Source organism: Bombyx mandarina, chromosome 28, assembly GCF_030267445.1.
Source record: "Bombyx mandarina strain Sakado chromosome 28, ASM3026744v2".
NCBI classification, from domain to species: domain Eukaryota; kingdom Metazoa; phylum Arthropoda; class Insecta; order Lepidoptera; family Bombycidae; genus Bombyx; species Bombyx mandarina.
Window position 1 is genome coordinate 1,073,216 of NC_143233.1, and position 20,910 is coordinate 1,094,125.

General features: G+C 41.2%; 1 protein-coding gene across 1 annotated transcript; it reads right to left on the bottom strand.

The window, feature by feature from the left end:
* Positions 1 to 1,673: 1,673 nt before the first annotated feature.
* Positions 1,674 to 20,534, bottom strand: LOC149499671 (uncharacterized). The gene is made up of 11 exons (XM_089738939.1): positions 20,453 to 20,534; positions 13,855 to 13,971; positions 12,710 to 12,821; positions 11,887 to 12,086; positions 10,624 to 10,722; positions 9,143 to 9,234; positions 7,018 to 7,138; positions 5,934 to 6,077; positions 4,711 to 4,892; positions 3,898 to 3,999; positions 1,674 to 2,420 (listed from the first exon to the last, which is right to left on the bottom strand). The coding sequence occupies exons 1-11, from the start codon at positions 20,532 to 20,534 to the stop codon at positions 2,295 to 2,297; spliced, it is 1,377 nt and encodes a 458-aa protein (XP_089595065.1). The 3' UTR covers positions 1,674 to 2,294.
* Between the last annotated feature and the right edge of the window lie 376 nt (positions 20,535 to 20,910).

Here is a 20,910-nt window from a genome sequence, read left to right on the forward strand (position 1 = left end):
GCGCTCGCTGCTGACTATCAGTGGCAGGCTGACCTTCGTGCCCGGGGCGTGGCGCGTCCCAGCCCCAGTGTGGTCAGAGCGCGGAGGGCCCAATCTCGGCGGTCCGTGCTGGAGTCATGGTCCAGACGGCTGGCTGATCCTTCGGCCGGTCGTAGGACCGTCGAGGCGATTCGCCCGGTCCTTGTGGATTGGGTGAATCGTGACAGAGGACGCCTCACTTTCCGGCTCACGCAGGTGCTCACTGGGCATGGTTGCTTCGGTGAGTTCCTGCACCGGATCGGGGCCGAGCCGACGGCAGAGTGCCACCATTGTGGTTGCAACTTGGACACGGCGGAGCACACGCTCGTTGCCTGCCCCGCATGGGAGGTGTCCTCGTCGCAAAAATAGGAAACGACTTGTCGTTGCCGAGTGTTGTGGCATCGATGCTCGGCGACGACGAGTCGTGGAAGGCGATGCTCGACTTCTGCGAGTGCACCATCTCGCAGAAGGAGGCGGCGGGGCGCGTGAGAGACGCACAATCCCCCCGCCGTCGAGCGGGGGCCAGAGAGGCAGAACTCTCCCAAGCCCTGGCCCTCTAAGTGTTTCGGGTCCCCCTCACATGTCGGTCTGGGGAACGGCGAGGGGGGCCTAAGAAGACGACGTGCAAGCTGCTCTGCACGCGTTCTACGCAAGAGCATTCGGGTGATGGAAGGCCGGCTACCCTCGACCCACGCTGGTTCTGGTCCAGCGGGGTATCCCGTAGGATAGCTCACTCGAACCGGCGCCATCTAGGTGGGCTTCGGATAGCCTGCCGACCGAGAAGGCTGGTGGTCGTGTCGCCGACGACCGCCGGTCCGGCGTCCCGAGGGGGAGGGTGATGAGAGAGATGTGCTCCGCACTAAACGCTTCACTTTCCCCCCTCTGCCTCTTCATGAGTTCTGTCTCATGCGAGGTTTGGACGTTGGTTGTTGAGCGAAAGGAGGTTTTAGTCAGTGTGACTCTGACATGCCCCGCCCTCCGTCCCCAGTGGAGGGCGGAAGTCCGGCGATTTCCTCCTGCCCAAAAAAAAAAAGTCCTTTACGGAGTAACGCTAGAAAAATTGAAATTAATTTTTTTTTAAATTAACGCCCTCTAGCGTGTACGTGGCGTAGTGTGGGGAAATAATATAATTGTGAAATACTGCTTAGTGCTCTTACTCGACACTGCATGGCGTGACTGTGCTATCTTGTCTGTGGTTCGAGGGTGAGATTAGCACAGCACTATAGGCGGAATATTCGAGAACCGTAAGACTATTCATATAAAAGGAGAAGTCACTTTGTCCGAAGCCTTTTTCTATCAACATCTCTCGAGCTGCAGTGCAAGTTTTATTACGTATTTACCAAAGTCAATTTAACAGTTCCTTGGTGTTTTTTTATTCAACCAGGGTAAGTGTTTCATAATTTATTGACCTTACTATCACCTTCGAGATCCCGCAGTACCTTTCTGCGTGGACGCTGCCGGAAGCGAGGTGCTCTGGCTAGGCGATCCAAGAAAGTACTTGACTACCGTAGAACAAGAAACACCTGCATACACAACCTGGCTCGGATCCAGCAACCCCTGTTGCGGGGAAGCAATCCGGTGAACGTTCATCGTCCGTTTGTGAACTAAACTGGTGAAACCGTCTTTGTTTATAATATTGTTATTTTAATCTCACTTTCATTTAATACTTTCTCGTGTGTTCGGTATACCTACCGACACACATTTAACAAAGATACCTTACCACTAACTTAATCTGTGTGAACAATTATAACCATTGAAGCTGTATTAATTTGTAGTGAATAAACACAAGTGTAATATATTGTAATTGTTTTATTTATTGGCGTGAGTCTCCCAGAGCGGTAAGTGGTGGCGCCCTGAGATCCTCCTCACAGAGTCTCCTGTTCACCGGTTGTCTACCGGTGGTGACGTGTCTAGAAGTGGTTCGACTCGGCCCCGTGTCTCTCGACCCATAGACCACCTTTTGGGGAGTGACGCGACTAGGCCTCATGTAACATCGGCATACCAGGGACACCCTTAGACACAGACACGTTATAACGGAACTAAAGGTTGGGCAAAATGTTCAATTCGCGTTTATTCCTAGCTTTGACATTGCATTAATTATATTTTCCTGCATCCGTCTACGTCATTGAGCTTAGGGTATCCAGATTCTCATTGGCTATCTGGCTTGCACTCGTTTAGAACTCTTAAATCGTAAATCCGTTTCAAGCGACCCGCTGATGGCAATAGGCTTAAAAATAATACAACGTTTGAATGATTAATGAAATTATTGATCAGATTTATTTTCCTTCAGAAGACGTTGAGGACTCGGAGTATTCACTGCTAGAGTCCCCTGTAGCATTATACGCCCAGGCTTCGACTTGAAACTTGTAAAGGTGCTGAAATGTCAGCAAGGGTATGCGAACCTATGAGAAGAAAATTGAAATATAACAACATATCGGCGCGCTGAGTGAAACTGTTAAGTCGCTTTCAGACTACGCTATAATATAATAGCATATAGTATATAGCTCATAGCACAACAATATCACGCAACATACATTGTTGTGGACGCGTTCACACTGCCACTTCGATAAAGCGGCACGACATGAGAATCTTGAAGAGAATTTTGAAGTCGTCGTGGGCCTTACGGATAAGACGTCCGGTGCATTCGTGTTGAGCGCGATGCACCGGTGTTCGAATCTCGCAAGCGGGTACCAATTTTTCTAATGAAATACGTACTAAGCAAATGTTCACGATCGACTTCCACGGTGAAGGAATAACATCGTGTAATAAAAATGAAACCCGTAAAATTATAATTTGAATAATTACTAGTGGTAGGACCTCTTGTGAGTCCGCGCGGGTAGCTGCCTATTTCTGCCGTGAAGCAGTAATGCCTTTCGGTTTGAAGGGTGGGGCAACCGTTGTAACTATACTTGAGACCTTAGAACTTATATCTCAAAGTAGGTGGCGCATTTAATTTATAGATGTCTATGGGCTCCAGTAGCCACAAGTGAACTATGATTCCGCCTGCTCAAATATCCGGAATCCGGAACGTTACTAGTGTTTCAATCTATCCTTTTAAAAATATACCGAAATCTAAAAAAATTTTGCATCTCTGGACGCTCGAAAGAAATGATTTTTTTTTTATTGCTTAGGCGTGCTGACGAGCTCACGGCCCAACTGGTGTGAAGTGGTTACCGGAGCCCATAGACACCTTAGACCTAAACGCTGCCACCTACCTCGAGACATAAGTTTTAAATCTCAGTTTTAACAGCACAACGGCTGCCCTGCTCTTCAAACCGAAACGCATTACTGCTTCACGATAGAAATAGGCAGGGTGGTGGTACCTACCCGTGTGGACTCAAGATGTCCTACCAACAGTGATGACTTAAACTAATGTAAGTTGAATTGTGTAATATTAAAATTGTTTAACTCGAGAAAAGGTTAGGTTATTATTTAAATTTCATGCATATTAATATGATAATGTAAGAAAAACTGTAACATAAATTGTAAAAGATATATACATAGTTAGAAGTTACATACTTTCTCAGTACCGCTATCGTATGCGTGAGAGAAAGAGAAGGCAGACGAACTGGCGTCGTAACGCGTTACGTAACGAACCGGTTAACCCAGCCATACTAATATTAAATTCTAATACTATTAAATTCCAGCCATACTAATATTAAAACCAGCCAATCTAATATTATTATTTTTTATCTAATGTTAGAAGAAGACATGCTCGCTGAGTTTCTTGCCAATTCTTTCTCCGGACGAAGGCTAGTTTTTGTGAATTGGCGGTAATTCTTTTGACGTTCAACAAGTATGTACTTTCATTTATGTTGAATAAATTTTTTTTTGATTTGATTTGATTTGATACGAAGTAATCACTTCAAAAACGTTTACCTTGGTAGCCGGCGAATCTAACTCCCAGACTTTAGGTTGTCCTATCCTAAACGGCATTCCGACTTTAACGCAGATAATCATCGTGTCATACGCCGCGTCGATCTGTAACAAGATTATTTAGTGACGTCGACATGTGAAGAGTAGACAGGCTCCTTTGAGCAGCCTCCTTTTCGGCAGGCAGCGGCTTGACTCTGCCCCTGGCATTGCTGAAGTCCATGGGCGACGGTAACCACTCACCATCAGGTGGGCCGTATGCTCGTCTGCCTACAAGGGCAATAAAAAAAAATTGTTAGTAGTTAAATTAGTTTCGGACGATTTTAAATCGATAAAGCCCCACCCTTACATTCAAAATCGATTTAATGCAGGCGGAAAAAAATTTTACAAAAAATACCGTCTGGTGCTCGGCACAACTCGTCATCGAAGCAGAATTCATCCATTACCCTGCAGTAATCACCCCATTTCCAAAAGTCACCTTTAGCGCGTGATATCCTTCTCTAAAATAAACTCCCCTCTAAACTGTTTCCTGAGTGCTATGACGTGTGGTACTTCAAATATTACTTATTACTGGTTGTAGGACCTCTTATGACTCCGCGCGGATAGGTACCACCACCCTGCCTGTTTCTGCCGTGAAGCAGTAATGCGTTTCGGTTGGAAGGGCGGGGCAGCCGTTGTAACTATACTGAGACCTTAAAACTTATATCTCAAGGTGGGTGGCGCATTTACGTTGTAGATGTCTATAGGCTCCAGTAACCACTTAACACCAGGTGGGCTGTGAGCTCGTCCACCCATCTAAGCTAAAAAGAAAAAACCTACCTCCAAAGTGTAGGTCATATAAGTCTTAGTAGAGGGCTTCAGCTGGAAGATTTCGTGATAAAACTTGAAGATGTCATTGGCAGCCTCACCGCGATCGAAGCAGCGAAGGCCGCCCATCCACCAGTGACCGTTCCAAGTGTGACCGATCTTATCGTAGAGGGATGCCCGAGGCATAACAAATCCTGGAAGCACAATGACGGTGAGTAATATGCGTATTTGCTGCTGGAGTTATTGTTTCTGCTTGATAGTTGGGAGTTGTTATACCTTGGGCTTCTGACCCAAGTCTGCGATGGTGATGGCATTCACGTTGCTATTTCTATTGACTTTGATACACACTCATGCAGGTTTTTATCAACAACTATTTAATTTAACTTTTGGTATTTGCAAATCTAAATATTAGTGTAAATGTTTATGATAGAAAAACGAACGAGTGAAAAAACGGAATGAAATAACCAAAAGAAGAAAGAGAAAACTCCCTCCCTACGACACGTAATAGATGTAATACTACTGGAGATATAACCCAAGGAGAGATGACGGTAGACAGGTGACCGATAGTAAAACTCATGTCAAATCCCTATGCAGCATATTAAGATGACGTGCTGCGCCTATCCCACATAATGTGGGATAACTACAAGAAGAATAGGAAGAAGAAAGACACTTAATACATACTTATATAGTAGGTGGGCTTTCAAGGGGCATTTCAAAGCAGATTGTCCATAAATCAAACTATACAATATTGTTACGCACTGGGGCTCGGGATAAATAAAAAATTCTACCGAAGTATAAATTAAAACTCTATTCAACACTTAGAACACTCAACAAACACTTGAAAATTCTCAATTCGATTCTTCTGCTTCGCTTCAGGTGATCCGTTCGCTGTTTCGCTTCGAGTAGTCTCGATTACTAACTGACTGCGTGCCATCTCTGCAACGCTTTTATAGCCGATACCACATCCCTAGAATTATCGAGAATATTCCACACATTTCTAGTATTGTGTTTCCGCTATCTGACAATAGATGGCGGTGTACTTCTCGAGCATTCCAGATGCTACTAGATCCTCCTATATTCGTTCGACTATTCGGCGATAGATGGCGTTACTCTCACCGACGTAACATTATTCTATACAGGCTGTACGAAGGTTGCTGTCAAAGATGATGCTCATTGCTATACACATTTAATACAAGCTCGGAATGAACTCGCACGCTCTTGTTCCAGCTACTAACCAAACGGATCGTCCTTAGAGAAAGACCCGACAGCCTTGCCAGTGATAGCTGAAGTTATCCAGGGCACGTACGGATGGAGCAGGATGTGTAATGGCGGAGGCGGCGGACGTCGGGTCCGAAGTGGATCTGGACATGGCGATCCACCTGAAACATAGTTAGTTATCTTTACAAATGCTGAAGTTCAACAGTGAATTCATCAATAGCTTTATGAGTTAATGCTCCATTATAAGTAAACCTTGGTAATTGAAGAGCACAAAAGGTCACATGACCGATGATTCAGTCTATTCTTCTATGGAATGCGCTCCCACTTAAAATAAGGTAGGCTACTACACGTGAAGCGGTTAAGACGAGGGCTCGAGAACTATTTCTCAGAGAGTTAGCAGAGTCATCTAATTGATAATATTTATTTATGTATATTTTTATATTTATATATTTATGTATATGTATTTATTTAAGTACGAGTATTTGTATCTATAAATGTTATGTATCTTATATATACACATATGCTTAAGTAATATCACTATTACACTACACCTCCCAAGGCTCATCTCTGCACCCCCCCTAAGGTAGACTGTCAGAGACTGCCTATGGCATTAAGTCCGTCTTTATACTGTTTAGTATATAAAGTTATAAATATATAAATAAATCACGTGACGGTGGGAGCTACAGAAGACTGCAATAACTTATTTATACGACTATAGGTAAATGAGCACGTGAAAGCACTGCACATAGGACTTTTTTTACTGGTGGTAGGACCTCTTGTGAGTTCGCGCGGGTAGGTACCACCACCCCGCCTATTTCTGCCGTGAAGCAGTAATGCGTTTCGGTTTGAAGTGTGGAGCAGCTGTTGTAAATATACCTGAGACCTTAGAACTTATATCTCAAGGTGGGTGGCGCATTTACTTCCTAGATATCTATGGACTCCAGTAACCACTTAACACCAGGTGGGCTGTGAGCTCATCCACCCATCTAAGCAATAAATAAAAAGAGAAAAGTAATTACCGGGCGTGCAGTGTAACATTACGTGCTATGTTTCATTAAGCCCCACCTCACCTCACACTCCCACCTTGAATCGTAAACTAACCTTGCGAAATAGCAATAATAGACCAATGTCCTGTATGCTCGTGAACCAAAGTCGCAGCCCCTGAGTGGAAGCCACAACCAGTTGTGCAAGCTAAGCGTTCCTTGGCCTTCGTTGTCGCGTTCTGAAAGAAAAAAAGCAATCATCTAAAGCTTGACACGAAAAGCACGATTCAACGTAGCTTTCATAAGTACATAGTTTCATAAAACATTACTACTCTGTGCGTAGTTTGATGGCTTGATGACGTCACCAGAACATACAGGGTGTCCCAAAAAGACTGTATTTCTAAAATAAAAAAATATATTTATCTCCTACCTGCACCGAAAGTTCGGTTTTCCTCCCGCTGTACAGGGAAGAAAGTGTAACTTTTTCTCCCTGGGTACAAGTGCGCATGCGCGTTAGTGTCTAATTTGCAATATTGTGTTTAGTGTAAAAGTGAAATAAACAAAAGGCAATAAAATTTAATAGTGAATTATTAAGCAAAGATGAGTTCATCAGACAGTTCTTATTCAATTAGTAGTAGTTTATTTAAAAATTAAAAAACAGTTAAAATTTTTTTATGAGTACTGGGGTGTCTGCGCCCCCGCTACCCACGACCTGGGCTTCGCCCCTGGACCCCGGCTCGGTACTCCAGGACCTTTGGGCCTGGTAGGAGAAAAAATTGTTTGTGCAACGCGGGAGAAAAGTTGAACATTTCCTCCCGCGTGTAAAATTGGCAAACACGCTCCCTTGGTGCACAATGTACTATTCTCAGGTAGTACCCAAATTAGGTATTTAAAAAAAAAATGGATATATTCCATATTGCTATGCTTTTCTGGAATATACAACAGCTACAAATAAATAAAATCTATAGGCTTTTTGGTGTTGTAATATTCTACATGGACTACACTAAGGAATATGCAGTAAATCGTATCACAATAGCTAGTGTATTTTTTTATAAAAGTTAATCTGCACTTAAATTTTTTATCATGAAATTTGATTTTTTTATTTTATTTGGGGACTACCTATGAAAATTTTTTTTATTTTTTTTATTTTGCGTCCTCAATAGCTCTACTATGAGGTGTTTCAGGGTTATCCATTCTTATTGGGGCACCCTGTATATGGTCCCTTCAGACGTTTCTTCACTTCTTCAGTGGCTGAAGAGAGAGACCAGTTAAAAAGATTTCTATAACGTCCTTGACTGTAGGTCCGTAGCGTTAAAAATTGATACATGCAGCTTAATAAATGAATCCACGCAGCTGCTGTTCATAGCCACTGCTAACAATAATACTGCAGCTTTGCACAGCAATATTCTGAAATGTTCGTCGCAATAGAATGCACGTGACCTGCTATAATTTTTCGTTCTACTACTCATATTCAAAATTATAAAAAAAAAACACGTCTGGCACTCGGCGACTGCCGCGGTAAAGCTATTGCATAGCATTTTTTATCAACTTGCAATTATAATTAGACAATATTAATTTAATATTAAAAGAATAATAAAATAAGACCACGCTATATTTATAAACATTACAAAAGTAAAACATTAACTATCCCCTTCACACTCATAACCTAGACGGCGTGAGAGAGAGATGGGCAGACTTTTCACGACGCGCACGCAGTGCGACGTCACGCCGCGTGCTTTGTCACAAACACTACACAAGCGCAACGTGTGAATGTGTTGAACGCAAGCTACAAGTTAGGCGGAGTGAGGGGTGTTAGGTTTTATTTTTGTTACGGAATTTCTTGATTCGGTCGCCGCGCTCAAAGCCCGCGATAAAAGCTATGCAATCGCTTCTTAAAAACATAACTTTTTTGTTAAGGTAAACCGACTAAATCAAAACTACAGTGGGAAGTCTCCTAAATGAGTGCAACAGGATGACCTCCAGGAGGAAGATATGGCAGGACATTGAGAAATAGCTCCTCCATCACTTCATCACGATTAAGAACAACACTATTGAGGAGAAGGGGAAGAAAAGAAGACCCGGAGGTGCTAAGCGGTTTCCAGAGCCCATAGATATCAGGCAAAGTCCTGATTGGATATTTACTATGTGACTCGAAAACTCCTTTGAATTATTTTAGCTGGACTTAGGTCTGAGATGGCTACATATTACGTTTATTACGTTATAGTAGCCGTTTTGAAATGTACCTCTGGACTATCGTAAAGAAAACACAGCTCCCTCGGCAGCAGCATGACTTTAGTAACTTCCTTATCTTCTTCTAAGAAATCTCTTGGTACATCTAAAAAAGAATTCGAAAATTAATAATTAAATCCCATACCATAATAATTAATTCCCATTATTCTCTTGGTACATCTAAAAAAGAATTCGAAAATTAATAATTAAATCCCATTTGATGATCATTAATTTTAAAAAAATTAATGTACGACTGTACGTAAATTCAATTAGAAGGTAATTATTTTGCAAAGCAGTACACCGAGAGTTTTGGCCTTATTTTAAACCACGATACAAAAACAGATGAGAATTTTTGGCCTTATTTTAAACTACTAGACGTCCCCCAGTAGTCGAAATTCGACTATAATTAATTGGAATTGTAAGTTTGTACACTATTATGATTGTATTTTATACTTCTATAATCACAAATTTCGCCAAGACTACACTATAAAAAATATTAACAAAGACAAACAATATTTAATCTCAATTTGACAACAGACGTCAAGAACCAAAGTTTGACAATAAATAGTACCTATGCATGCGTGTGTGCGTCAAATACATGGTATGTAGTGTGTGTAATGTTTTCTTTATTGATTTAATTTATGTTTTATGCTTTATTTAAAAAAAATATTAGCATTGTGCGCTTCTTCTCTGTATTCTCTATAAGTGTGGAAAATTTCATACTCCTCCGTCCGCGCAATTTTCGTAAAAAGGGATACAAAGTTTTTGCTTCACATATTAATATATTGATATGGACTTAACATTCAATTATCAATAAGGATATTTCTTGCTCATGTCTCAATGTTTTTGGGACAACTGAAAGACCAATGAAGACGACAACGTATCCTCTCTCTGTCCGTTACTGTTATTATACAAAGAGCAACCAGGTATTTCTGATCTAGTGGAGTATTTCGCGTGTAGCAAAATAAACATAAACTAATACTTAAAAGGATATATGTAGTTTTAAAAACTAAAATAAGCATGCTAAAATAAGCACGCTAAAATAAGCACACTAAAATAAGCACGCTAAAATAAGCACCCTAAAATAAGCACGCTAAAATAAGCACGCTAAAATAACAAACCGAACTTTTTTTTGTTGCTTGGATAGATGGACGAGCTCACTACCAGCTGGTGGTAAGTGATTACCGGAGCCCATAGACATCTACAATGCCGCCTGCTACCTCGAGATATAAGCTCTAAGTTATCAGTTTTTACAGTACAACGGCTGTCCCGCCCTTCAAACCGATGGTATCACTGATTCACGGCAGAAATAGGCAGGATGGTGGTACTAACCCACCGTCCTACCACCAGTAACTGACAATTAGTGTCATCCGTTTTTTCCTATTCATACTGGTGAAGATATCGAAGCAAGGCTATAAAATTACGGGATGTCTATGATGCGTGAACGAATTTCTAGGTTAAAGCGTGGTATCAACTAAAAAAAAAAATCCATCACCGCTCGCAAAATCCACGTGGTATAATTTTTCTGTCGTTTGCTTCCCCACCCTGTTGATGACGAAGTCCTTGAAAGGCAAACACGCTGGTAACATGTAATCTAAAAAATATAAACAAAATGGCACCTCCAAGATATGACTACCTTCAAAAAGCTTCAGCTTTATAGGAAATAAATTTTAATAAATTTGAATTAAAAATAGTGTAAGAAAAATGATTTTATTGTAAAAAAGCGTGGGGTGCATGGTATAAGTATTATAAATGTTTTATGAACAGATATGAGTAGAAGGGTTATCTTGATAATATCCTGAAAAGCACCTTGGCTTTAGTTGGATTTTCTATAAAAGCGTATATTGTTAGTTTTTTAAACTATTATTTATTTATCATTTTTAGTTGAATTTCAATTTTTTCTTTTGTTTTTAAATATTGAATTGGCATCGGTCCTTAATAAGTATACCAAATTTCAAGGTAATCCGACGTTTTGAAAGGGATCAAAATCATGTTCAAAGATTCCGTTACATACTAACATACATACGTCTGAAGCTAATAAAAGCGTATTAAAAAGAAGAGATATAAAATCGATACGGTACGTCGCTTAGGCTTACTTCCTAACTGGACATGCTAAAAACAATCACTACGGCCCGATATGAAAATCTAGAAACTAGGAGCTAGAATTTAGCTTTCTCTTCACCGAGTTACGAGCTTTTACAAATCACCCATAATTGCTTTTTTTATATCCTCTAATGTTTATAACTAATTTGGATTACTTTTTATTTATTACTTAGATGGGTGGACGAGCTCACAGCTCAGCTGGTGTTAAGTGGGTATTGGAGCCAATAAACATCTACGAGGTAAATGCGCTACCCACCTTGAGACATGAGTTCTAAGGTCTCAGTATAGTTACAACGGCTGCCCCGCCCTTCAAACCAAAACTTCAAAACGTGGTGGTACCTACCCGCGCGGACTCACAAGAGGTCCTACCACCAGTAAACTACAATTAATGCTACTTCTATAGAATGATCAAATCAAATCAAATCAAATCAAATCAACAAAAATTTTATTCAACATAAATGAAAGTACATACTTGTTGAACGTCAAAAGAACTACCGCCAATTCACAAGAACTAGCCTCCGTCCTGAGAAGAATTGGCAAGAAAGTCAGCGGGCATGTCTTTTTTTTTTAAATATGTTTTTTTTTTTTTTTTTAATATTAGTTTTTTTTTAAAATGTGAAATCAGAACTTTGACACCAAGATGTGAACCACTTACCAGATTTAACAGGCGTTACTAATTTCAACAAGGCGATGCTACTCCTCACTCCAAAATGCTTGTACTCTGGATGCAGTAACACATCGGCAATTGGCATAAGCAGGATAGCAGGTTCGCACTCAGCACCATCCGCGAGCTGGTCAATCGTTAGGTGACATTCTTTTTCATCTCTTTCATAATTGCCGAACACTACATTGCCCCTGGGAATAATAAAACCAATAAATAATTTTGCCGCATTGGCACTTTACAAAAGTTCGACCGGAAGAAATTTTGTAGCGATATTTTTTTATTGCGTAGGTGGCTGGACCAGCTCACAGCCCACCTGGTGTTAAGTGGTTATCGGAGCCCACACACTTCTACTTTTTTTTTGTCCTACCTAAGCTGATAGCCTTGAAAGGCTAATTCAGCGTAACCTTAACTAGTAGGTGAGCTCACGAGGCTCAAACCTGACAACGTTGCTAACATGAACCCTAGCAAGAGCCGTGCTTCACAGAATCTACCACCGGTACGGAAACGCGACCCACTGAGAAGATCCGGCAAGAAACTCAGTGGGCTGTGTCTGAGGGTTAATTTACTCGTCGAGCCCTTCGTCGCAAGCGACGGGTTCGACTAGAACGTTTTCCCGGTGCTTGAGGTACCTCGGTGGATCGGGAGGATCCGAAATGACGTGTTTGGGGCGACGTCGACTGCTTTCCATTCTTTCCGCAGGATCGGAAATGTAGTTAACGGCGGCCACGATGAGAGGGTTCTCGTGTCGTGCCGCTTTATCGAAGTGAGTTTTAATTGTTTGGTTTTAATCCTGCTTCTAAATACTGAGACTTACAAAGCGTAACCATCGGGTATCTGAGCGGCGTCCACCGCTGTTGACAGCGCGAACTGACGACTGATGAGTACCACTCTTGGAACTCTGAAGTAGTGAGGAGTTCCATTCTTCACTAAAATCACACACTCATATCAGTTGTGCCTGCTATTGCAAATTAAGCAACTACCGTCTATCCGTTTGGACTTTTTTATGCTTAGATGGGTAGACGATCTCACAGCCCACCTGGTGTTAAGTGGTTACTGGAACCCATAGACATCTACAAAGTAAATGCGCCACCCACCTTGAGATATAAGTTGTAAGATCTCAGTATAGTTACAACGGCTGCAAACCAAAACGCATTACTGCTTCACGGCAGAAATAGGCGCAGTGGTGGTACCTACCCGCGCGGACTCAAAAACGGTCCTACCACTAGTAATTACGCAAATTATAATTTTGCAGGTTTGATTTTAATTACACGATGTTATTCCTTCACCATGGAAGTCAACCGTGAACAGTTGTTGAGTACATATTTAATTAGAAAAATTGGTACCCGCCTGCGGGATTCGAACACCGTTGCATCGCTCGATACGAATGCACCGGACGTCTTATCCTTTAGGCCACGACGACTTCGATATCCAACCAACTCAGTATGTTTGTCAGGGCTGCGCTTCACTAAGAGGCTGATCGCATCAAATGAAGATGTTGACGTTCCGGAATCACAATCTTAAGGAATAAGAGAACGGTTAAGAGGAATACTTATAGGTTTTATTTAAAAAAAAAGCGTGCGTGTACTTATGAGCGTGAGAATTTATACTTTATTTTTATTAAATTTATTTCTTTTTTTTAATATTAAATAATTAATAATAAATATTTAACGTTAATAATTTAATAATATTTAGTAAAAATTATATTAAATAATAATTTTGTCATTTATATTACTAAAAAATTAATGCTAATAACACTTTTTTTTACGAGTGTACATGCGCGAAAGTTCACCTGCGGCTATATTCAGACTCGCCAAGCTACGTCGTTCGTATTGTAATGAGCGATTTAGTGGGCAACTTCATTCTGTTAATTTTGTGTCACGGTGCGCGCGCATCGTAAAATTTCACTCTCATCAATTTTTCATAACGCGCCTAAAGAAGTATAACTTCAAAAACACTTACCGTGGATGTATTGTAGCGCTCCCAGCCAAGTGAACTGTAAATCAGATAACGTGCCTTCGTCTGGTTCAAACGCTGGATCATCGTGACAATTGAAGAACTGACTCCGACACAGCGCACCTCAGAACACAGACGGAATTTACACGGTTTTCAAAACTATCGAAATTAAGTTTTGAGGTTTTAATGTAGCAAAAAATTAAACCTGTAACTTCTAAATAGCTGTATAATTTGAGTAGTTAGACATCTCAGAGTAACCTGGTGGTAGAACATCTTGTAAGTTTTTTTTTTTTGAATGAAAGATTACTGGTGGCCCGAAGGCATTTCCAGTTTCACCAGGACAAGTGGGCGAGCAAATGCTCAGCCAGGACGGGTGGGATTTGCTAACAACTGCCCGAGCGCCTCCGAAAGAGACCTAACAATTCAAGAGCAATTGCTTCGCGAATGAATCTACTACCGGATCGCGACCCGCTGAGAAGATCCGGCGAGAAACTCATTGGGGTGATGCATGGGTTAGCACGTTAGTTAGTTGCACGACGACCTCTTTGTCGAGTTCGACGAGTACTTTTACCGGGGTCCCTAAGCCTGCTCCTAGTGTTAGAGCTGAAGGCGTCCTGTGCAAAGGTTATTGGATCTGAGGGATCCGTAAGGACGTGGACTTGTAAGTCCGAACGGGTGGGCCATGATCTCGTCGAAACATCTAAGCTATAAAAAACAACTATCATATAATAGAAGATACTTGAAGAAGAACACAAGGTGCCTGAAACCCGATAGCGACATTTTTTTGGGCCGTATGCTCGTCTGCCTACAAAGATTTAGTTTGCAAATATACAAGTTCGGAACAAAAACATCTGACAACGAGAAATTTCACTCGCTCAGTGAAGGATCTCCTCTAAGTCCATTCCTCGAAATGATTGTTTAACGAAATCTCATTCATTGGTTCTCTACTTGTTACACAAATTAGTAAGCTTTGATAGCCGTGACTTTTGATGACCGTGATGTCAAGTGTGACCAACTGTCTACTAAAAAATATTACTATTTGCCATAGGATTGCCATTACCGCATCACACGGGTACACAGATATTTCACTAATAAGGCGACAAGCGAGGCTGCTTCGCGACAGAAACAGCTAGAATTATTTATATATCATTATTAAATCTGTTACGCCGGTAGGAGTAACGCCATCTATTATCAAATAACGGAAACACATATAGGAACGACTAGTCCTACCGTGAATATTCTCGTTAATTCTAGACTTGTCGTGTCGACTATAAAAGCGTTACAGATATGACACGAAGGCCAGGACCCTGAAACTGCGATACTTTAAGACAAATATTTTTTTCTGTATGGAAACTGGCGACATCTTGTAGCGGATGCCCCTAAACTTATATGTCAAAACACAAAAATAAAACATTAATAATCCATACAAGTCTTTAATTGCTATAGACAAATTGATTAAATGTTGTCAATTTGTGATTTGTGAAAATTTTCAAAATTCTTCATTATAAATAAAACGCAGGATAGCTAATATGCTATTGCCAGCTACAGGAGCAATGAGAAACTAATCGAAGCGAAGCCATCTAGTGGCCGGTGCTCGTAAACATTTTTTGTTGAGTGCTTGAGTTGCTTATCTATAACTAATTTATGTGTATTATTTATGACGAAGGCAGTAAGTAAACGGTTCTACTCGAAGCGAAACAGCGAACGGATCGGAATTGCGAATTTTAGAGAGAAAGAGAGAGAGAGAAAGAGAGTGTTCTTTATTGTACACCAAAAAACAAATAAACATTGCGATACATTAAATACAAAAAAAGTACAATTGGCGGTCTTATCGCTGAGAGCGATCTCTTCCAGACAAACAAATTAGGTGGACAAGAATCATTTGGAAACGAACTACGCGCGGTGTACCAATCCAGTGAAATACATAATATACATATACATTTTTGTTTTTACCATCGCACCGCCCGCCACCGGAGTAGAGTTCATCCATACTACCTGGAGCCACTGCGATCATCCACAGTGCGTTTCCAGAGGTCTTTTTTGTCACGTACCATCCGGCTATGGAATGAGCTCCCCTCCACGGTGTTTCCCGAGCGATATGACATGTCCTTCTTCAAACGAGGCTTGTGGAGAGTATTAAGCGGTAGGCAGCGGCTTGGCTCTGCCCCTGGCATTGCTGAAGTCCATGGGCGACGGTAACCACTCACCACCAGGTGGGCCGTATGCTCGTCTGCCTACAGGGGCAATAAAAAAAAAACATACACACATACATAAATACATACATACACATATATAAAGTGTTCCTTAAGTGTTCTAAGTGATAAATAGAGTTTTAATTTGCAGTTCGGTAATCTTTTATTTATCCCGAACTCCAGCGCTTAACAATGCGTATTAATTAGTGAAAAAAAACTTACAATTAAACACTAGAATAATAAAGATGGCGTTCCACATCTTTACACGACTTCACTGTCAGCGATTTGTCTCCTGATTGTTCAACTTCGTAACGATTGTTTATTGTTTTCTCATATTCGGAATCCTAAGGATTTCATCTTCATGTTTGTTACGGTTTTCGTTACTGAACATTCTTTACTTAGAGCTGTGTTAAATAATTCTCTAACAATACGTAATTACTAGGTTTTAGGGAGTTTCGTGATTCCGCACTGACAGTTTTTTTTTTATTGCTTCCATAGGGGGGACGAGCTCACAGCCCACCTGATGTTAAGCGGTTACTGGAGCCCATAGACATCTACAACGTAATTGCGCCACCCACCTTGAGATATAAGTTCTAAGGTCTCAGTATAGTTACAACGGCTGCCCCACCCTTCAAATCGAAACGCATTACTGCTTCACGGCAGAAATAGGGATATTTATGGTAGGCAGCGGCTTGGCTCTGCCCCTGGCATTGCTGACGTCCATGAGCGACGGTGACCACTTACCATCAGGTGGGCCGTATGCTCGTCGGCCTGCAACGGCAATAAAAAAAAAATAGGCAAGGCGGTGCTACCTACCCGTCCGGACTCACAAGAGCTCCTACCACCAGTAAAAATGGTGATGATGAGTCGAATCTGTCTATTCTTGGCCTGAAAAATTTAGTACGACTAACAGAATTCCCACCGAGATATGACGTACAAGCCCTCGAATCGTAACGGCTACATGTACTTACAGTTTGCCAATGACAACCATGAATATCAAACGATATAATTTGAGGAAAACTAAAAGTCTGTACATGCACAGTTAACCCACTGAGTTTCTCGCTGGATCCAGGACCTTGAAATTGCCATAATTTAAGACAAATATTTTTTCTGTATGGAAACTAGCGACATCTTGTAGCGGATGCCCCTAAACTTATATGTCAAAACACAAAAATAAAACATATAAATAATAATCCATACAAGTCTTTAATTGCTATAGACAAATTGATTAAATGTTATCAATTTGTGATTTGTGAAAATTTTCAAAATTCTTCTTTTTCGTTTTATTTATAAAAACGTAGGATAGCTAATATGCTACTGCCAGCTACAGGAGCAATGAGAAACTAATCGAAGCGAAGCCATCTAGTGGCCGGTGCCCGTAAACATTTTTGTTGAGTGCTTGAGTTGCTTATCTATAACTAATTTATGTGTATTATCTATGACTGGATCTTCTCTGTAGGTCGCGATTCGGTAGTAGATTCAGTGATGCACTGCTCTTGCTAGAGCCATAGTTAGCAATTCTCTCAAGTTGAGCCTGTGAGCTCACTTACCGGTTCGCGCGAACTTGGAATATCCTCTCAAATCTACAACCCGATGAACCAGAGGCGATCATTATAACCAAAGAAAAGGCAGTAATTGCTCGTCAAGTCAACCATTTCATAGATCGATTTTTGATTAACCAATTATTGTAATTAAATGGGATAGAGGGGTGAGAGATCGACCGACGAAGACATGGATGGAGTGTGTGATTGATGATAGGAGAGAGAGAGAGGAATTAGTGTTGAGATGACGGCTGATAAAAGAAACTAGTTGAGATTTTGAAGACGTCGTGGCCTAAAGGATAAGACGTCCGGTGCATTATTCGTGTTGAGCGATGCACCGGTGTTCGAATCTGAGGCGGGTACAAATTTTTCTAATTAAATACGAACTCAACAAATGTTCACGACTGACTTCCACGGTGAAGGAATAACATCGTGTAATAACAATTTAACCCGCAAAATTATAATTTACGTAGTTACTGTTGGTAGGACCTCTTGTGAGTCCGCACAGGTAGATACCACCACACCGCCTGTTTCTGCCGTGAAGCAGTAATGCGTTTCGGTTTTAAGGGTGGGGCAGCCGTTGTAACTATACTGAGACTTTAGACCTTATATCTCAAGGTGGGTGTCGCATTTACGTTGTAGATGTCTATGGGCTCCAGTTACCCACCTAAGCAATAAAAAATAATTACTGTTATTAAATATTAGGTGTTAAAACGCATCATGCACTGTATATACTTATAGTACATGACGCAGAGCTGAAGTTATAATAAAACAATAAAACTCTCAAACGAATACAAATTTGCTCGAAGTTGTCCCGTCACAAGCGTTATAGCTAATAAACTTTATTAAATATAACTGTAATATGTAATAAACTATTCGCTTTACGATAATAACGTTTAATAAGACATAATATTGCACATTGTATACGCAGACTTCCCTTTGGAACGCGTGTCGGAATTCACTTATGAGTTTTGGTGACTGTACATTATATATAAAATACGACATGTTTGTGTTTGTTCGTTGCGATCGTAAGCTTTTGAAGGAAATTTTGCAGATCTACTTGCCTTACGCATCCTTGTCTACATCTCTATTTAAGTGCGCAGATAAGTGAACGAACTGAAGGACCGCCTGATATTAAGAGGTGTCTGGATTCCATAGACACCACACTATCCTATCCGGTCAGAGTAACGCCATCTCTCGCCGAATAGTGAACGAATATCGAAGGATATAGTAGCACCTAGAACGCTCTAGAAGTACAGCGCCATCTATTTTCAGTTAGTGGACATACAATACTCGAAATGTGTGGAATATTCTCGACAATTCTAGGGATGTTGTATCGGCTATAAAAACGTTGCAGGGATAGCACGCAGTCAATTAGTAATCGGAACTCCTCGAAGCGAAACAGCGAACGGATCTCCTAAACGACCTAAAGCAAAGCGGAAGAAGTGAATTGAGAATTTTAAAGTGTTTGTGAAGTGTTTTAAATGTTCTAAGAGCTATTACAGTGTTAACTTGTAATTTGGTACAATTTTATTTATCCCGAACCCCAGCGCGTAATAGTATAGAAATAAGCAGAATGATAAGGTAAGAAATAAAAGGAACCGAGGTTATTTTTTATGATTGAACGATTATTGGTGGCCCGGAGGCCGTTCCAGTTTTACCAGGACATGTGGACGAGCAAAGGCTCAGCCAGGAGGGGTGGAATTAGCTAACAGCTGCCCGAGCATCTCTGAAGGAGACCTAACAACTCAAGAGCAGCTGCTACGCGAATGAATCTACTACCGGATCGGAATCGCGACCCACTGAGAAGATCCGGCGAGAAACTCAGCAGGCTGATGCATGGGTTAGGTTGCACGACGAACTATTTGTCGAGTTCGACGAGTACGGTTACCGGGTCCCTAAGCCTGTTCCTAGTGTTAGAGCTGAAAGCATATAATGGAAGGGTTATTGGATCTAATGAATCCGTAAGGATGTGAGTACCGAGTGAATACAAACACAAAACTAGTGTAAATAGCTACAGTTTAATACGACTTGTGCAGTGCACTTCTTTATCTTGCACTGCCATCGAGCTACGAAGCTTGGACAAGTTATTTTCGTTTCTCATACATACTACTTGTCTGACTCATATTTGTCGATACGAAAAACACGAAACGGTAGGCAGCGGTTTGTCTGTACCGTTGACATTGCTGACGACCATGGGCGACGGTAACCACTCACCATTCGGTGGCACGTAAGCTCAGCTATATAATATGACCTGCCTGTGTAGTTGACTGTAATTTGTGCTGGTCGCTTCAATAATTCGATATATTCAGTGAGAAGGCTATTTTTATTTTACTTTAATGTAGTTACAACACGTGCACGTACGACCTGAATTGTTGATTGACTTAGAATGACTGTGTTGTCAAAATTATTACATCTGTTTCAAAATTTAAAAAATAGTTATACAAACTTCATGTTTAGAATTGCTCTAAGCACTGCCAAATAAGTAAATTCTATTTACGAATAAGGAATTTTTTTTTTTTTTTTTATTGTTTAGTTGGTTGGACGAGCTCACAGCCCACCTGGTGTTAAGTGGTTACTGGAGCCCATAGACATCCACAACGTAGACGCGCCACCCACCTTGAGATACAAGTTCTAAAGTCTCAGTATAGTTACAACGGCTGCCCCACCCTTCAAACCGAAACGCATTACTGCTTCACGGCAGAAATAGGCAGGGCGGTGGTACCTATCCGCGCGGACTCACAAGTGGTCCTACCACCAGTAATTACGCAAATTATAATTTTGCGGGTTTGATTTTTATTACACGATGTTGTTCCTTCACCGTGGAAGTGAATAGTATCGGTACAATAGTATCGCTAGCACTTACCTTACCTAGTCCAAGAACGTCCAGGTAATATTGGACCGAAACTCCATGGTTGAAGACGGCGACTTGGATTCGAACAATCATTACCATTGTCACTGCAAACGGTACACTATCCGAACTGAATTACAAATGAGAGCAAATAGCTTACATCCTGTTTGACAAGTTGAATTTTAATTCGTACCTAAGGTTATATATAAAGTCGGCCTCATTTAAGAGAGCCCTACGCTGTGTAGCTCTATACTGGTGGTAGGACCTCTTGTGAAATCGCGCGGGTAGGTACCGCCACCCTGCCTATTTCTGCCGTGAAGCAGTAATGCATTTCGGTTTGAAGGGTGGAGCAGCCGTTGTAACTATACTGAGACCTTAGAACTCATGTCTCAAGGTGGGTGGTGGCATTTACGTTATAGATGTCTGTGTGCTCCGGTAACCACATACCTATGCAAAAAAATATGGAGTTCGAACTTTT